A 17,221-nucleotide genomic window follows, 5' to 3' on the forward strand; every position below is an offset into this window, starting at 1 on the left:
GATTGTGGCCAGGCCAGTGCTGGCTCCTGACTCTGGGGTGCTGATGAGCAAGGGAAAAGGCTGGGACCCCTGCTTTTCCTCTGTTTGACCCAATTACACCACCAGGCTCTGAGTCTGCCATTCATTTGCTGTGGGACCTTGGGCAAGCAGTTGAGCCTCTCTGGGCTTTTTCACTCTATGTTAAATGAGGGGATTGTATGGTATGATCCTCAATAGCCTTTTCAAAAGCTCTGCTATTCCAAGGTCTTCTCTATGTCAAAGCACACTGGGATTGTGGAAGGAAGAGAGCTAGGATCCTAGTCTCTTGGGCACAAAGAGCTGAGGCACCATATGGGTCAGTAAACTAGGGCAGAAAATGAGAGATGGGGATGCACCAAGTGAGGGGGAGAGGTAAGTGTGATGGTGAATTGCATGTGTTAACTTGACTAGGCCACAGGGTACCCAGATACTTGGTCAAACATTATTCTGGGTGTTTCTGTGAGAATGCATTTGAATGAGATGAACATTGAAATCAACAGACTGAGTAAAGCAGATCGCCCTCTCCAAGGTGAATGGACCTCATCCAATCAGTTGAAGGGCCAGACAGAACAAAAAGATGGACCCTCCTCTGAATAAGAGAATTCCTCCTGTCCAATTGGCTTTAAACTGAGACATCAGCTTATTTCCAGTTTTGAACTTGAACTGTAACATCAGCTCTTCCTGGATCTTGAACCTACTGGCATTTGGACTGTGACTACATTATTGACTATCCTGGGTCTCTAGCTTCTTAACTCACCTGGAAGATCTTGGGATCTGTCAGTCTCCCAAAATCACATGAGACAATTCCTTACAACAAATTATCTGTCCGCCCATCTAATTGCTATTTGTTAGTCTGTCTATCTATCTATCTATCTATCTATCTATCTATCTATCTATCTATCTACCATCTATCTATCATCTATCAATCATCTATCATCTACTTATCATCTGTGTATCATCTATCTATCATCTATCAATCAATCATCTATCATCTATTTTCTATCATTATCTATCATCTATCAATCATCTACTTATCATCTATTCATATCATCTTTATCATCTATCAATCAATTGATCAATCATCTATCATCTGTTTTCTATCTATCTATCTATCTATCTACCATCTATCAATCATCTATCATCTACTTATCATCTGTGTATCATCTATCATCTATCAATCAATCATCTATCATCTATTTTCTATCATTATCTATCATCTATCAATCATCTACTTATCATCTATCTGTATATCATCTATCATCTATCAATCAATTGATCAATCATCTATCATCTATTTTCTATCTATCTATCTATTCATCTATCTATCTATGTATCTATCTATCTATCATAATATCTCTCTCTCTCTCCTATTGTTCTGTTTCTCTGGAGAACCCTCACTAACACAGTGAATCAGGCATGGGGCAGAATGTCCTGTGGGCTCACGTTCCATTCCTTTGTCTGGAGAAATCCCAGGTCCCAGCCATGTCACCTGATTCACTGGGTACCATCGGGTAAGATGAGTCATGTAACTGTCTCTATAGCATCATCTCCAGGTAGGTGCAGGGAAGTTGCGAGAAACACCCAGAAAAGAACAGCCTCTGGTCAAGCCAGCTGTTACTAAATGGCCATTTCTCATTCAGCATTAGAACCGGAAAGAGATATCCTGGAGCTAGCCTTGTTGGGAGGGAGTGTGGCATGGGACATTGTCCTTTGCTGAAATCAAAAGAATAAACTTGAGTGCTGGTTCTGCTATCAGCCTTCTCTGAAACCTTTGGGCCTCAGTCTCCCATCTGTTAAACAAGAATAATAACACCAGGGCTTAAGTGAGATAATTGATGCAAAAGTTTCCATCCCAGTGCCTGGGAGCATGGTAGGTGTTTAATGCTGGTGACCCTCCACCTCCTTCCTGGAAGGGAGATGGATGTGGTCAGGCCTGTTTGTCTCTGAAGCTAAGCCACATGCCCTGAACAGAAGCATTTCCTGACTTTTTTTTTTTTTTTTTTTTTTTTCTGTTTTTAGACAGGATCTCACTCTGTCACCCAGGCTAGAGTGTAATGCAATGCTCTCAGCTCACTGCAGCCTCAACCACCCAGGCTTAAGCTATCCTCCTGCCTCAGCCTCCTGAGTAGCTGGGACTACAGGCGTGCACCATCACATCCAGCTAATTTTTGTATTTTTTGTAGAGACGGGTTTTCACCATGTTGCCTAGGCTGATTTCGACCTCCTGAGCTCAAGTAATCTGTTCACCTTGGCCTCCCAAAGTGCTGGGATAACATCAGTGCACCACCACGCTTGGCCTTTTTCCTGGTTTTCAAGTCAGGCTATGGGTGGTGGGCAAAAGAGAAGCTAAATGGTCCCAAAGAGCACAGGCTCAACATAGTGGAATCTCATGACAGCTTGATATTCTCCTCTCCCTTGTCTGTAACATGTCATACTGGTCTTTTTCAGCTCAGGAAGTGTGGCCACTATGTCTATATGGTCCTGATTCTCTGAAACCATCCATTTCCCAGGGAGTTCTGAGCACACAGAAAGATTAGCAACTCATTTGCATTATCTCTGTCTGGGGTCAGGCTGCCATGGCTGGATGTGGCCTGGAGTAAAAACTGTCAGGGTGGCAGAATCAGGGTCTGCATGGAAGCAGCCAGCCAGTAGAAGGCTCCAGGTTCATCCACAAAACCTCCATCTCCCCTGCCCCCTAACAGACTGCTCATTCTGTTCACATTTCATACGAATTCAGTGAGAAGGTGCCCAGTGCTCTTTTCCCCTTGGTCAGAATAGAGAGAGGTGGAGGGATTATTGCTGAAACTACGAACACTGCAGGATACTGTCTTTACTGTAGCATGGTCTAGGGACCAGGCAGGACTCCACAAACCCCACCTCACCAACCCCAGCCACCATTCCACCTTCCAAACAACACGCCCCACTGCACTTACATGTAGAGAACTGTCTTCTGGTCCCCATCCTGACCACCATCCCCGACCGTCAGGGTGTCATAGCCCCTCTCCAAATCAAACTCCTCAAAGGCAAGCTTGATCACCTGGGGAGGGAGCACAGGGTTAGGAGCGGGTAGGGGTTGTGAGGAAGGCTTCCAAAGCCTTGAGGGGAGGAAGAATTTTCTGTGTTATGTCCCAATGCTCAGAGTCACTGGTGACACCATCCTACACAAACTGACCATTTCTGTGCCACTTGAATGAGTGAACTATTCTCTCTAGGCCATGCGGTCTCCAGGGCCCCCTGATGTTTCTGAAGATGTTCATGGCACATCTGGCCAATTCCGATGGCTGTCACAGCAACCGGGCACATCTGGCCAACAGCGAGATGATTAGACTCTTTCTTCACGCCTTAATGCATAGAAATCCCCACTGGCTTGTTGGCAATTTTTCAGGCCACATGTGGAATCTCAGCTCTCTTGCCCCCAGGGACCTGCAGAAGTTTCTCTCATCTTCTCCTCTGCCTGGTTTTCTCCATCCTTTTCATTTGTTTATTTGTTGAATAAATGAATGTTCTCAGAAAGAGATTTCAACAAGATTCCTCCCTCTTGTTTTAATCCTGCCTTCCACAAATATTTACTAAGCACTTGCCATATGCCAGGCTGGGCAGTGGGTTTCCACAGTGAGCACGACATGGTCCCTGCCCTTGGTAAGAAGGGGAGATAGAAATGCAAACTGATAACCACAGCACTGGGGTGCGATGGATGCTACAGGGGGCTGGGGGAGCGAAGAGGAGCCTATGGCTCACCCAGCTGGAGTCAAGGGCAGGCACTACTGGACATGGGGGTGTCTGAGGAAATTCTGAAGGCTACTGATGACCCTGTCAGGCCAAAGGGGGATGCTTGGAAAGGGAGGGAGGGGGATGCTCTAGGAAGAAGTCAGGTGCACAGGGCCTGAGTTATGGCAGAGATGGAACATTCCAGAACAAATTATTCAGTGTCTGTTGCTAGCAGATCTGCAAACTGAACATACCTGCTAGCTGCCTGGCTCTGGGGGATAATGTGACCAGGCCTTCAGTGCAAGGAGGTGACTTGGGAAGGTCTAGAATTTGAAAAGTTTCCCTGGAGCTTGGTTCAAAAAGTCTCATACATCTACCCTCCAAAATTAGAATTTATCCCAGGGGAGGAGCAGTAGAGTTTTAAATAGTGGGTGACAGGGACACATAGGTGTTCGAGAAAATGTCAGTGTGGCAGTATATGTGGAACTGATTGGCAGGAGTGAGGCTGGTGGTGAAGATGGTTGCAGGCTTTTGTGGTAGTGTAGGTGAACGATGGAAGAGTAGCAGTGTGGACGGAGAAGAAGGCAGTTCCTCATGATATTTAGGGCTTTGCAACAGGATGCATGTGGCGCTGAGGGGAGGGAAAGATCTAGGATAAGTTGCAGGTTTCTGGCTTGTGCAATTGGATGGGTGGGGGATGGTGCCATTCGTAAGGACAGGACACACACAGGCACCCACTCCTGATGTCTCATCTGTATCTCTTTTTGTCTGTTTCAGTCTGGTTTCAATCTGATGATGATCTTCATTCCCCCAATAGGGAGAATGAAGTTGCTCCTTTGCTTTCTGTTCTACAACTCAAGGAGTATATAATTTCCGTGGATATTTTTTCCTAGTTGTGGCTGACACCTTCTGCAGGTTTCCTCCATCCAAACCAAACAGTCCAGCACCCACGTCCTGCCAGGGACCCTGCAAAGCGTTACTGCAAGGTGCTTTCTCAGGTATCCCAGAGGCAAATTGACACTGCCCTCATTCATAAGCCTGGGTAGTGTCTATGCAGGGCTCCTCTGAAGTGCCTGAGAGTCACAGAAAGATGCATCTCTGGATAATAGTATCTGAGCACATCAGTGGGTCTACAGATAGACACAGAACAGGAAGGAAGTGATTGCTTTTGACTGAGAGAAAGGTTAAAGGCGGCTTCCTGGAGGAAATGAAACCCAGGCTGAGTTTGGAAGATGAACTGGAATTCAACCAATGGATATGGAAGGGAAAGCAACCCAGGCAGAGGGAAGGGCAGGGGCGTGGAACAGGGTGATTTGACCAGAGAGGTCTAACTACTGTGTAGTTGTTTAAGTGCGGGGGAGGTGGAGCGTGGCGATATGAGAGAAATAGGAGGAGTCAGATTATGAGAGGCTGCTGGTAATGCTGAGAATTTTGGGCTTTGTCCTGAAGTCAACGGGGAGTTATGGAAGCGTTGGCAGCAAAGGCATGACATGAGATTTTCGATCTAGGAACAGGAGCATTGAGGAAGAGTTGAAAGCCAGGAGGCCAATTTGTAGCAAGGTCTAGGTGAGGTGGGATGTGGGACTGTAGTAAGGTCTAGGTGAGGTGGGATGTGAGCCTGTAGCAAGGTCTAGGTGAGGTGGGATGTGGGCCTGTAGCAAGGTCTGGATGAGGTGGGATGTGGACCTGTAGCAAGGTCTAGGTGAGGTGGGATGTGGCCTGTAGCAAGGTCTAGGTGAGGCGGGATGTGAACCCGTAGGGAGTTCTAGGTGAGGCGGGATGTGAGCCCGTAGCAAGGTCTAGGTGAGGCGCGATGTGGGCCCGTAGGAAGGTCTAGGTGAGGCGCGATGTGGGCCCGTAGGAAGGTCTAGGTGAGGCGGGATGTGGGCCCGTAGCAAGGTCTAGGTGAGGCGGGATGTGGGGCCGCAGCAAGGTCTAGGTGAGGCGGGATGTGGGCCCGCAGCAAGGTCTAGGTGAGGCGGGATGTGGGCCCGCAGCAAGGTCTAGGTGAGGCGGGATGTGGGCCCGCAGCAAGGTCTAGGTGAGGCGGGATGTGGGCCCGCAGCAAGGTCTAGGTGAGGTGGGATGTGGGCCCGCAGCAAGATCTCAGTGAAGCGGGATGTGAGCCTGTAGCAAGGTCTAGGTGAGGCGGGATGTGGCCCTGTAGCAAGGTCTAGGTGAGGCGGGATGTGAACCTGTAGGGAGTTCTAGGTGAGATGGGATATGAGCCTGTAGCAAGCAGCATTTGGAGTGAGTGCGGGATGTGGGCCTGTAGGAAGTTCTAGGTGAGGTGGGATTAGTGGGCCTGTAGCAAGGTCTAGGTGAGGTGGGATGTGAGCCCTGTTGGCTAATGGCATCATCACGGGATCATTTGCTCAGGCTGGGATCTCCTACCCATCTCTCACACTCCACACTCCTGCTTTACCGAACATTTCTTGGAGTCTCATTTCCTAGCATGAAACACAAGGAGGGCATCTCTGCACCTGCTGCCTGCTGACTGCCCTCCACTGCACAGCCTGTGTGGCCACTTGAGGCCCTGGGCATTCACACCAGGGCAGTCTATTCATGACCCTGACTTATGCAGGCTCTTCCTGCTCCCTGTCACTGCCCTAGCATATTTCTCCTCATCTGTGAGCCTGACTTGTCTCAGTTCTCTTTGACTAACCTTGACAAGGGGAGCAGCCCCTGCTCAGTCCCTTCCTCTCATCTGTTTTAGCACTTACCTGCTGGACTGTGATGGGTCTGTTCACTTATTCCTCCACTACACCATGAACTCCTGGAGGGCAGGGGTCAGGCCTCACTGCCTCTGTATCAGTTTCTGTCGGTGGGCCAGGCCCATGCCAGGGGCTGACAAAATGTTGACTGGGAGAACATTTTCCAAACTTTTCCCACTTCTCTAGCATGGATGGATTGCTAGGCTTTCAGACCCTTCACAGTTGTTACCTTCTAGAACAAAGGTTGGCAAACTTTTTCTGTAAAGGGCCAGATAGTAAATATTTCCCCCTTTGTGTGTCATGTGATCTGTGTCACAGATATTCAGCTCTGTTGATGTAGCATGAACATAGCCATACATGACGTGTACATGAATGGGTGTGGCTGTGTTCCAATAAAACTTTATTTAAAAAAAAAAAAGCAAAGAGCTGTATTTGGCCTGTAGGCTGTAATTTGCTGATCCCTGGTCTAGGAGATTCTTCAAGACAATCATAGTCTTTGATCATCTTCTCTTATGAGATTTCATCACTCTAAGAGCTGGTACCTACAATGTGCTCAATTCTGTTCCGAACACTTTACACATATCGTCTCATGAGAAATGCAGTACTATTGCAGGAAGTCAGGGACCCTGAATGGAGGGATTGGCTGGAGCCGCAGCAGAGCAACATAAATTGTAAATATTTCATTTTAATATGGACATATATCAGTACCCAAATAATACTTTTATAATTTCTTATGCCTGTCTTTACTTCAATCTCTGAATGTAAATTGTGAAGATTTCATTTTAATATGGACATTTGTTAGTTCCCCAAATTAATACTTTTATAATTTCTTATGCCTGTCTTTACTTTAATCTCTTAATCCTGTTATCTTTGTAAGCTGAGAATGTATGTCACCTCAGGACCACTATTGTGTTAAATGTACAAATTGATTGTAAAACCTGTGTGTTTGAACAATATGAAATCAGTGCACCTTGAAAAAGAACAGAGTAACAGCGATTTTCAGGGAACAAGGGAAGACAACCATAAGGTCTGACTGCCTGCAGGGTCGGGCAGAATACAGCCATATATTTCTTCTTGCAGAGAGCCTATAAATGAACATGCAAGTAGGGAAGATATTACTAAATTCTTTTCCTAACAAAGAATATTAATAATTAAGACCCTGGGAAAGGAATGCATTCCTTGGGGGAGGTCTATAAATGACTGCTCTGGGAGTGTCTGTCTTATGCAGTTGAGATAAGGACTGAAATATGACCTGGTTTCCTGCAGTACCCTCAGGCTTATTAGGGTGGGGAAAAAACCCCACCCTGGTAAATTTGAGGTCAGACCAGTTATCTGCTCTTGACCCTGTTTTCTATTGTTTAAGATGTTTATCAAGACAATACGTGCACCACTGAACATAGACCCTTATCAGTAGTTCTGAATTTGCCTTTGTCTTATTTCCTCAGAAGCAGGTGATCTTTGTTCTCCTTTTTGCCCTTTGAAGCATGTGATCTTGTGACCTACTCCCTGTTCTTGCACCCCCTCCCCTTTTGAAATCCTTAATAAAACTTGCTGGCTTTAAGGTTCAGGTAGGCATCATGGTCCTACTGATGTGTGATGTCACCCCCGGAGGCCCAGCTGTAAAATGCCTCTCTTTGTACTCTTTCTCTTTATTTCTCAGCTGGCTGACACTTATGGAAAATAGAAAGAACCTACACTGAAATATTGGGGGTGGGTTCCCCCAATACAGCACAATAGCTACTTTGAGTACCTCCATTTCACAAATGGGACAGGCTAAGCACAGAATTTAGGCAATTTTCCTGGGATCACACAGGTAAGTGGAAGAGCCATGACTCCCACCAGGCAGTCAGAGGCCAGGCTCTTTGTCCCTCTGCTCTACCGCCTCATGGTGTTCCAACAAGGTCACAGGCCCACAAGGTAGGAAGCATGACTTAAGCCTCTGTTTTCTCTCAAACTTTCCTGGAGTTCTTTTTTCTGGGTCCCAGCAGGGGGTCAGGAAACAGTTGCTGCATATAAAACACCACAAGGCAGGCAGTGTCTTCTGCTGGAGGAAGGGCCTGGGCTCTGCAGGGACTGAGGGGCCTGGCTGCACATTCTCACCATATCAGCCCCTTCCAGCCAGCCCTGGGGCAGAGAACACTGCTCACCCAGCCACCTCCAAAAAGGGAGTGTATGATTATTAGGCCTATAATGGGAAAATATTGCTTTGAAGGCCAGAACCCAGAGCTATAAAATGATTCACATCACTGGTTAGAGCTGCCATTGACGTGAACCACATTTCAGAGTGCCGACCCTGATGCAGGAGCTAATTACACAAGAAGACTGTTCAACATACACAATGCTGCAGTTTTGGGACGAGCCTCTAGTGCACAATGTACTAGCGCTCTCTTTTTTTCTTTTCTTTTTTTCCTTCTCTGCTTTGGCTTTTGTTTAAAGACAGGCTCCTATAATGACTCATTAACTAACATGCAGATCAATCAAACTCACAAAGCGCCTTTCGGAGGCAGGAGAAATGGCAGCACATGAAATAGGCATGATCACAGAGGCACATTTGTATACAGCTCAGACACCCAATTTAAACCCATTAGATAAATGAATAAACAAACCCATCATCTAGGACATAATTACTGAGCACCTGCCATGTGCCAAGCCCAGAGCTAGCTGCTTCCCATAAGTTATCTTGCCTGCCTGAAAATTTAGAGCAGAATCTAAATGCCAAGGACATGGTGCCGGTGGTGAGTGTTGGAGGAGTGCAAAGAGGAGAGAGACGGAGGGGGTCCATGGAGGAGGTGGGTCTGGGCCTGGCGGGATGGAGAAGGGTGTGTGTGGGCTCAGCCCAGGCTACACTGTGAGCAGTGAAGGGCCAAGGAGGGTGGGACAGGAAGAAGAGCCTGGCTGAGTCTGCAGGTGATTTTACCTGTAGCCAGAGCAGGCAGTCTGGACTTCAGGGTCAAGTTGATGGCAAGCTATAATTCAGTGTGAAGAGAGGACTAGAGGCAGAGAGACCAGGGGGAGGCTGATGCAGGGTCCAAGAGCATGAGGAGAAATTAGGGGGTGTCATAGCCACCTTGTCCTGAGAATCATGGGGGATGGAGTGGGACCCTGGAGGACACCCACTAGAGGCCCTGGAGAACATTCTCCCCTTGCCACATGCTGTCCAGGATCAGCCAAAAGACAGGACTCCGGGTGCTGCCAGCCTGTGCCCAATGCCTGCACAAGGCTGCAGAGGATCTGCCAGCTCAGGGGAGTTTTGTGGGAAGCTAGAGTCCCGGGAGATGTAGACTGAGGCTGTTTTGTTTAAGGACTGTTTTGCTACAACACTCTCCTAACTGGGCTGTCTGTCTCTGCTGCCTATCCTTCACTCTGTACCGAATACTCTTAGCACCTCCCTATCTCCTACAGCAGGGGTTGGAAAACTAGCTCTCAGACCAAATTTGTCCTATAGCCTATTTTTATATGGCCCTTAGAGTTAAGAATAATTTTTTTACCCTTTCCATGAGTGAAAAAACAACACCTACAACATAGAAGAATATGCAACAGAGACCTTACATGGACTTTAAAGCTTAAAATATTTATTGTCTAGCTCTTTACAGAAAAAGTTTGCTGATGGCTTCCCTTCAGCAATTATTTTCAAACTGGGCTCCCAGGTACCCCAGAGTTCCATAAAGGTACTCCAGGGCCAACCCGCAAGGATGGAAGAGGAGCCAGAGGAGGGAAGCCTCTACTTAAACCAAAACAGTTTCATTTTGATCTAGTTCCTATTTGGGGATGCTGTGAACAACATGGATAGTGGGTTACTTAATGTCCCTTCCTCCATTTGTTTCTCCCTAACAGAACCCCAACTGTATTGGGAGTATGGCAATGTATCTAGCCAACCTCAGAGCTAAAGGTGGCTATGTGACAGAGCTCTGGGCAATGAAACATGGGTTGAGGAGTCCTCAGACCATTTCCTCATCCTTCTCCTTGCTTTTCCTGGAATACAGATGTGAGGACAGAGAGGGAGCAGCCTTCTTGTGATCATGAGGATGAGAGCCATATAGAAAACAGCAGAGGGAAAAATACAAGGAGCATGAGACCCGGAGGGAACCACCAAGCCAGCCCTGGACTTTCTGCCTCTGGACCTTCGATATGTGGAGAAAATAAACGGTGTGTTGTTTAAGCTTCTGCAGATGAATTTTCTGCACCTCCCAGTCAATAACAACCTAATGGCTATAGGTTCTGAAGACAGGTGTTCGTCACCACAGAAGAGTTTGCCAATTCCTGAAACTGCAGGATAGAGTTCAGCATCTTGGAAACTACAGACTTCGCAAGGCCTGCCCCTGCCACTTCCTGGTTAGCTAGAGGCCCTGCCATAATGCTGTGCTCCAGCCCCTTACCTCCCATATTCCTCCTCAGAGCATTCCTTTAAGCTCCTGAGGCTGACCTTGGCCCACCCAGCCTCAGTTTACAATGTTGCTGCCAGTGTAACTATTCGTTCCATGAAAGGAAGGGAACTCACTTTTCCTGGGCACTGCTTGAACCATGATTCCTTCCAGGGCCTTGCTGAGGCCCTAGGGAAGAGCTAGAGAATTAGCTCCTGGGGTGAGGAGGAGGGGAGGCCAGTGGGAAGGCTGAAGACCTGAGCCCCCAGGAGTTCAAGAACAGAGGCCTCCAGCAGGGACTGAGAAGGGTCAGAGGTTCTGGAACTTTGGTCACTACCTGAGGTTTCATTTTGGTGGTTCGAGAGCAGTAGGTCCTTTTACTCATTCACTGACTCATTCACTCATTGATTGACTGATTCATTTATTCACCGATTCATTCAACAGTTACACACTTGCCAAGTGCTGGGCTTTGGAGGGGCATTGGCAGGCAAGATAACATGGCCACTGCCCGAAGAGACCTCAAAGTTTCTAGAAAGCTTCACAGCAGACCCTGAGTACATAGACTACAATACAGTGTGATGAGGGCTCAAACCAGGGAAGCTTGGATGGGAGACAGGAGGGGTACAAAATCCTGGCTAGCAAGGGGGCAGGGCTTGTCTTCAGCAACAGAGAAGGTGCGTGGGGATACCACAAGGCCACAGCCAGATCTGGGGGAGGGAAAATGCCAGCACATGATGTGAAGTGGAGGCAGCTGCAAAAGGGAAAGGAATGAGGCTTTGGACTTGAGGAGGTTATTAAATTGTCTCCCAGACATGAGGAGGGGCTGTGGAAGTACACGGGAAACCTCTGATCGCAGGCGTCTTGCACGGGGTCTGGCACAGAGAGGGTGTGAGTAAATGTTTGCTGAATGAATAAGTGAGTGAACAAATGGGCCAACGAGTATGTCCCTGACATTTGCACTAGCTGCTGATCACTTGCCTGGAGAATTATTTCTCAATTCTTCAGGTCTACAAAGGGAAGAGTGACAGTCATAATCCCCAAGGACTGAATAATCAAAACGCTGTTATCTTTGGCTTTGAAGTTCATGAAATGAGCTTTCCTTTCCCTCTTCTTTCCCTGCTCCCTCCCTCTCCCACCCATCCTCATTCTCTATCTCTGTCCTGTCTCGCTTTTCATTCTTTTCTAGCAAAGGTGGTTAACTTTCCTGATCAAATCAAGTGAGGTTCATGTGCAAATCGGATCACATGTTTTGTGTTCATACTGAGAAGCTGCAAAAGAAAGACAGATGTGTGTAGGTAGGGGGCATCGAGGCAGGTCTGGGTTTCAGTCCTGTCTACGTCTTTGTTTTTCCATGAGGCTGAGCTGAAGGGTCCTAACAAGAGGAGGCCCTGGAGGAAGAAGGCCCGAATCTCAAGCCCAATATGGGTGGAACCATCCCAGAGGAGCTCCTCCTCCAACAATCACTCATATGTTCAAACATCACTGAGCTGCTTCTCTGTGCCCAGCACTGTGCTAACTGTGGAAGAAATAAACAAAGTGCTATTCCTGCTTTCGGGGTGCTCAGGAGCTATGGGGGAAATAGATTCTAAATGCAAGAAAACAAAAAGTGCTGTAGGAACAGGAAGGAGCAACACGTGATGAAGTTAGGAAGGCTTCTCAGAACAGGGGTTGTTTGGACTGTGTCTCAAAGGAGGATAGGAATTTGCCTGGAGGAGAAGGGAAGGCACACTGGAACCAGATGTGCCCAGACAGATCTTAAAGGGCCAGGCATGTCTTTGAACCTGAGTTCAGTGTGGCTGAAGCTGGAGTTGCCCAAAGGCAGCGATGGGGCAGGGGTGCCACTGTGTGCTTTGCTGGGAGAAGGAGTTGCATTGTTGACAGAAGTTTAGCTGGTCAGAACCACCAGGGTGCTCTTTAAAAATAAGTTCTGGTACCTACCCTAGACTCACTGACTCAGATCTTTGGGGAAAAGAGCTTGGGAATCTGTGGTTTTAAAGTGTCTCCAAGGCATTTCTGATGAAATTTGGGAAAAATTATTGTAGGTAGATGTTAATTAATGTTAGATTAATATTATAAGGACTGAGATAACCCAAATGCCCAAGGCAAGGTTAGCATTGCCCAAGACATCCCAGTTGAAGGGAGGGCATGGAGACTGCACATGGAGCAGACCTGCATCACTTGCTCTGAGCCTTCTTTCCTTTGTTCCTTGAATCTATGAAGTTTCCAGGAGGATGGATTGGGGTGTCTTTATTTGTCTTACTCCTAGTTTATTGAGTACAGACATATCCTTAACTTGCCTCTCCAATAAGACTGTAAGTTCTGTTCCCACAGTGCAGAGGTGCACAGTCCATAGATGCTCAGTTAATGCTGGTGTCTTGATGTAGGTTCTTGGCCATTCCCACACCACAGCATCCCTGCTTCTCTCTTTGGGCCTTCTCATTGCCCTTGGAGGGCCCTAGTCCCTAGGACATTCCTAGCTTCTTACCACGCCCAGGTAGCAGAGGTCCTACAAGGGAGATGGAATTATAGGAAGGATCCTCCTGTGCAGGTGCCAGGGATGCATCATAATCATTCCATGACTACGAGGAGACCAAAGGGACACATGTCCCTCTTACAGTCCCACAAGCAAACCTTTCAGCCCCTTCTCACAACAGCATCTTTCTCCCCCTGCTCCTTGTAAAGGGAGCCCTGCATCCTTAATCCCATGGCCCTCTCACTCCAGAATCTCCCTTCTGTCACCATCCCTCTTCTCCTATACCTTCACTCTCTCCCTCTTTGCTTATTTCTTCCTAAGCCTACGAACATACTCCAGTTCCAATATTTTAAACACATGCCCCAAAGTAACTCCAAACTTTCTCTCTATCCTACGTCCCTTGCAGGCTACTGCCCATCCTGGCCTCCACAGTCTCACCTCCCCTCCCTTTGCTTCCCACCCCACTGCTGTCTGTTGCTGCCCCTAGAGCTTCACTGCAAAGTCTTCTTCCAAGGCCAAAGCCAATGTCTCCTTCTAGCACTTTTCCAGCAAGACATTTGTCATCGTTGCCATGATCAGACATGCCCTAGTTGGAAACTCTTCCTGTGTTTGCATCCCGATTCTCCTCCCGCCTCTCACAGTGCTCCTTCTCTGTTCTTTCACTGGATTTTGCTCTTTCTCCTGTCATGATGGTATTCTCAGCTCCAATCTGAATTTTCTTATTCTCTTCAGTCTTTCCAAGAAATGTCGTCTATTCCTTAGGCTTCTATTCTCACCACGTGCTGAGATAACACCCAAACCTCTCTCTTAAGCCCAGATTTATCCAGAGTTTCCTGCCAGTATATCCAAATGACACTGAATGAACCACAGACATTCCAAATGCACTGTTTCCCTCCTGACCCCTGCAAAGCATCTTCCTCCATTTGTATTTCCTTTTTAACTCTCCCACTGGACCAAGTCAGAAAGCACTAAGTCATCATTCATCTGTTCATGGAATAAATATAGACCGAGTACCTACTATGTGCCTGGAACCATGTTGGTCACTTGGGATACAATATTGAATAAGACCTCTCTTCCTCCTTCAGCTCCCACATCCAGTCAGCTACCAAGTCCCACTCCATCTCCTAAATCTCTCTCATCTGTTTTCCCCTCCACATTTCCAAAGCCTTGATGGATGCCCCCATTTTTCCTACTTGGATAACTGCTTCATCCTCCTAACTGGTCTTGCTCCTTCCAGTATCCACCTCTAAACTTCTCCATTGCTGCTACAGTAATTTTCCAAAAACTCAGATCTTCCTGCTATTGCTTTAATGCAGGAGATAGAATGACCTTCGTCCTTCCACGCTCATTCCATTGAGGTCAAGTCCAGCACCTTTCATCTACTCTGAGACCTTGTTCCATCCAGCAGCACAGCCCAGCTATGTAAGTGCATGGGCTTTGGATCTAGAAAGACGAGGTTTAAATCCCAGTTCTGCCACTTACTGGCTCTGTACTGCAGCTGTTTCCTAACCTTTAACCTTTCCATGATTCAGTTTCTTTATCTATCGAATAGTTCTATTAAAATCAAATTCATTGTCCTATTAAGAGAATGAAATAAAACAATTCATATAGACAGCTGAGCTTAGTGCTTGTCATGGGACAAGCATACAATAAGAGCTATTATTGTTGTTAACAACAGCCTAACACTGCTAGCCTTAGCAATCTGTGTTTTGAGATAAAACCCAAACTTCTGGGCCAAGCATGTGGGCTCACCATGATCTGAATTCTGCTTACCTTTCCATCCTTACCTGCATCCAGGCAAGTTGAATTACTTCTAAGGGGCTGTTCCAAACCTCAGTGCCTTTGCACATGTGTCCTCCCTGAGATTCTGATTTCCAAGCCTTCAAGACCCTGCTGACATGTCATTTCCTTTGTGAAAACTTCCCTTATCTCCCAGTTAACAGCTCTTCCTTGAGTTTTCCCATAGCGCTCTGGACACGCCTCCATCAGCACTTATCTGCACTCTAGTTTTTATTTTTATTTTTATTTACAGACTTGTTCTTCACTCTTTAATGCATATTCCTCAAGGGCAGAGGCCATATCTACAGTCAATGAATTAATGAATGCTCATCTCATAAGACATACTGTGAGCTTAGAGACTGTGCTTTTTGCTGAAGGAGACATCTGAAGGTGAGTGGATAGGCAGTCCTTGGACACGCCTGCATCTCACCTGTAGGCCAGTTCCACGAACAGGGTTAGGAACACAGCATCCATTGTCCTTGCTGTTTCCCAGAAGACAGCTTCTATTCCTCAGTCTTACACTTTGAGTTTCCACACTTAGACCCTCCTTGTTCTCCTTGTTGCAATTTATGTTCCCTGGTTCTCTTCCTACCTGGATCAGGATAGGGTCCCCTTCAGCCTTTCTGGACTCCCTCAACACTACCTGAAGCCCACCAAGGCCCTACAGAGATATTGTGAACACCGCTCTGCACACTCTAAGGGGGTGCTCTGCAGAGGTACTATCTTTAGAAACCCAGGCTGGTGGGATCTCTTGCAAGGCATGTAGGGGAGTGACAATATGGAGGTCACCAGTCTCCACACACTGACCAAGGCTAGGCCTTCTGGGGGTGAATCTAATTGTTTCTTAGAAAATTCTCAGACGTCACTTAGACTTCCCCTGACACCTCACCTTCAGGTTCAAAACATACTGGAGACAAGAATTGCAACAGTGCCCAAGAAACAGCCCTCTAGTCAACAACTTAATATGATTTTATGGTATTAAGCCCTTCTGGTCTAGTCTCCACCCTCACCCTATGTGGCTGAAGTGTCCTTTCCCATTAACTAGGTACATCATGAAATAATTTAATTAAATGTGAATTTTTCTTTGTAAAATGTCATGCAGAGGAAATCTGCTTCCAGTGTTCCTAGCACTATGGCTCCAGGCACCTGGACCAAACAATTTTAAAGTGTTGGGTAAAATTTTAAAAGGACAAAAAAAAAAAAAAAGTCAACTTTTTCCAAGTTAGTGTTAAGGATTGAATTATATAATATATCCCCCTGAATTCATATGTTGAATCCCCAATGTCAATATATTTGAAGATGGGGCTTTTAGGGAGGTAATTAAGGTTAAATAAGGTCATAAGGGTGGGGCTGTAATCCAATGGTAGTGGTGTCCTACTACCACCAGGAGGAGGAGCCGTCGAAGAGCACTCTCTTGGCATGTGCACAGAAGAACAGCCACGTGAGGACACAGTGAGAAGGTGGCCATCTACGAGCTAGGATGACAGCACTCACCAGAAACCGAATTTAGTTGCATGTTGATCATGGACTTCTAGCCTCCAGAATGGTGAGGAAACAAATGTCTGTGGTCTAGGCTATCTAGTTGGCAGTATTTTGTTACAGTAGTTTGAGTAGACTACACTAGCATAATAAGGAATACTCAACACAATGAATGTAGGGACCCAAAATGTGATTCAGAACATGAAGCTGGCTTTGGTCTTGAGTACCTTTTAAAAATTTCGTCGATATAGCTTCGGTTTTCAGCAACTCATAGAAAAGAGGGAACAGGAGACAAAATTCAGGGCCCAGCATGATGGCGACTGTAATATGATACTTCTGATAGAGCAGGGCTAGTTAAATGTGCACCCACAGTGTGAGGGTGAATTAGAAATGAGCCTATCTTCCTCCTCACCTGTCACTACCACCCTCTGGGTGGATCTGGAGGTTGACTGTTTATCTTAGACCTTGATGCTGAGTACACAAGAAACAATATTTCCGCTGAGAATTCATAACCATAAGTCAGTTTTCACATGGGTTTGCAGCCTTCATACTACTTGGGTGGTTTGAAACCTCCATACTGAGAATTTTGTGTGAAGAGGTTTCTGGCTGGTAATGCCCCCAGCACTAGGCAGAAGCAGATGCAAACCCTCTCTGGAAGAAATCACCTTCTACCCAGGTCTCAAAGAATT

The 17,221-nt window shown here is 46.7% G+C and overlaps 1 protein-coding gene across 7 annotated transcripts in view; it reads right to left on the reverse strand.

Moving 5' to 3' along the window:
* The window catches only part of CSMD2 (CUB and Sushi multiple domains 2), a 649,640-nt gene that overhangs the window by 270,857 nt on the left and 361,562 nt on the right, over nt 1-17,221 (reverse strand). For 6 of the 7 annotated variants that reach the window (XM_021939203.2, XM_031666818.1, XM_031666815.1 and 3 more), the window contains one exon: nt 2,952-3,055. The exons of the other annotated variant lie outside the window; for it this stretch is intronic. In XM_021939203.2, the coding sequence (XP_021794895.2) occupies nt 2,952-3,055 (104 nt within the window). The remainder of the gene's footprint in view (nt 1-2,951; nt 3,056-17,221) is intronic. 7 annotated transcript variants of the gene reach the window in all.

The sequence above is a fragment of the Papio anubis genome, chromosome 1 (assembly GCF_008728515.1).
Source record: "Papio anubis isolate 15944 chromosome 1, Panubis1.0, whole genome shotgun sequence".
Lineage (NCBI taxonomy): Eukaryota > Metazoa > Chordata > Mammalia > Primates > Cercopithecidae > Papio > Papio anubis.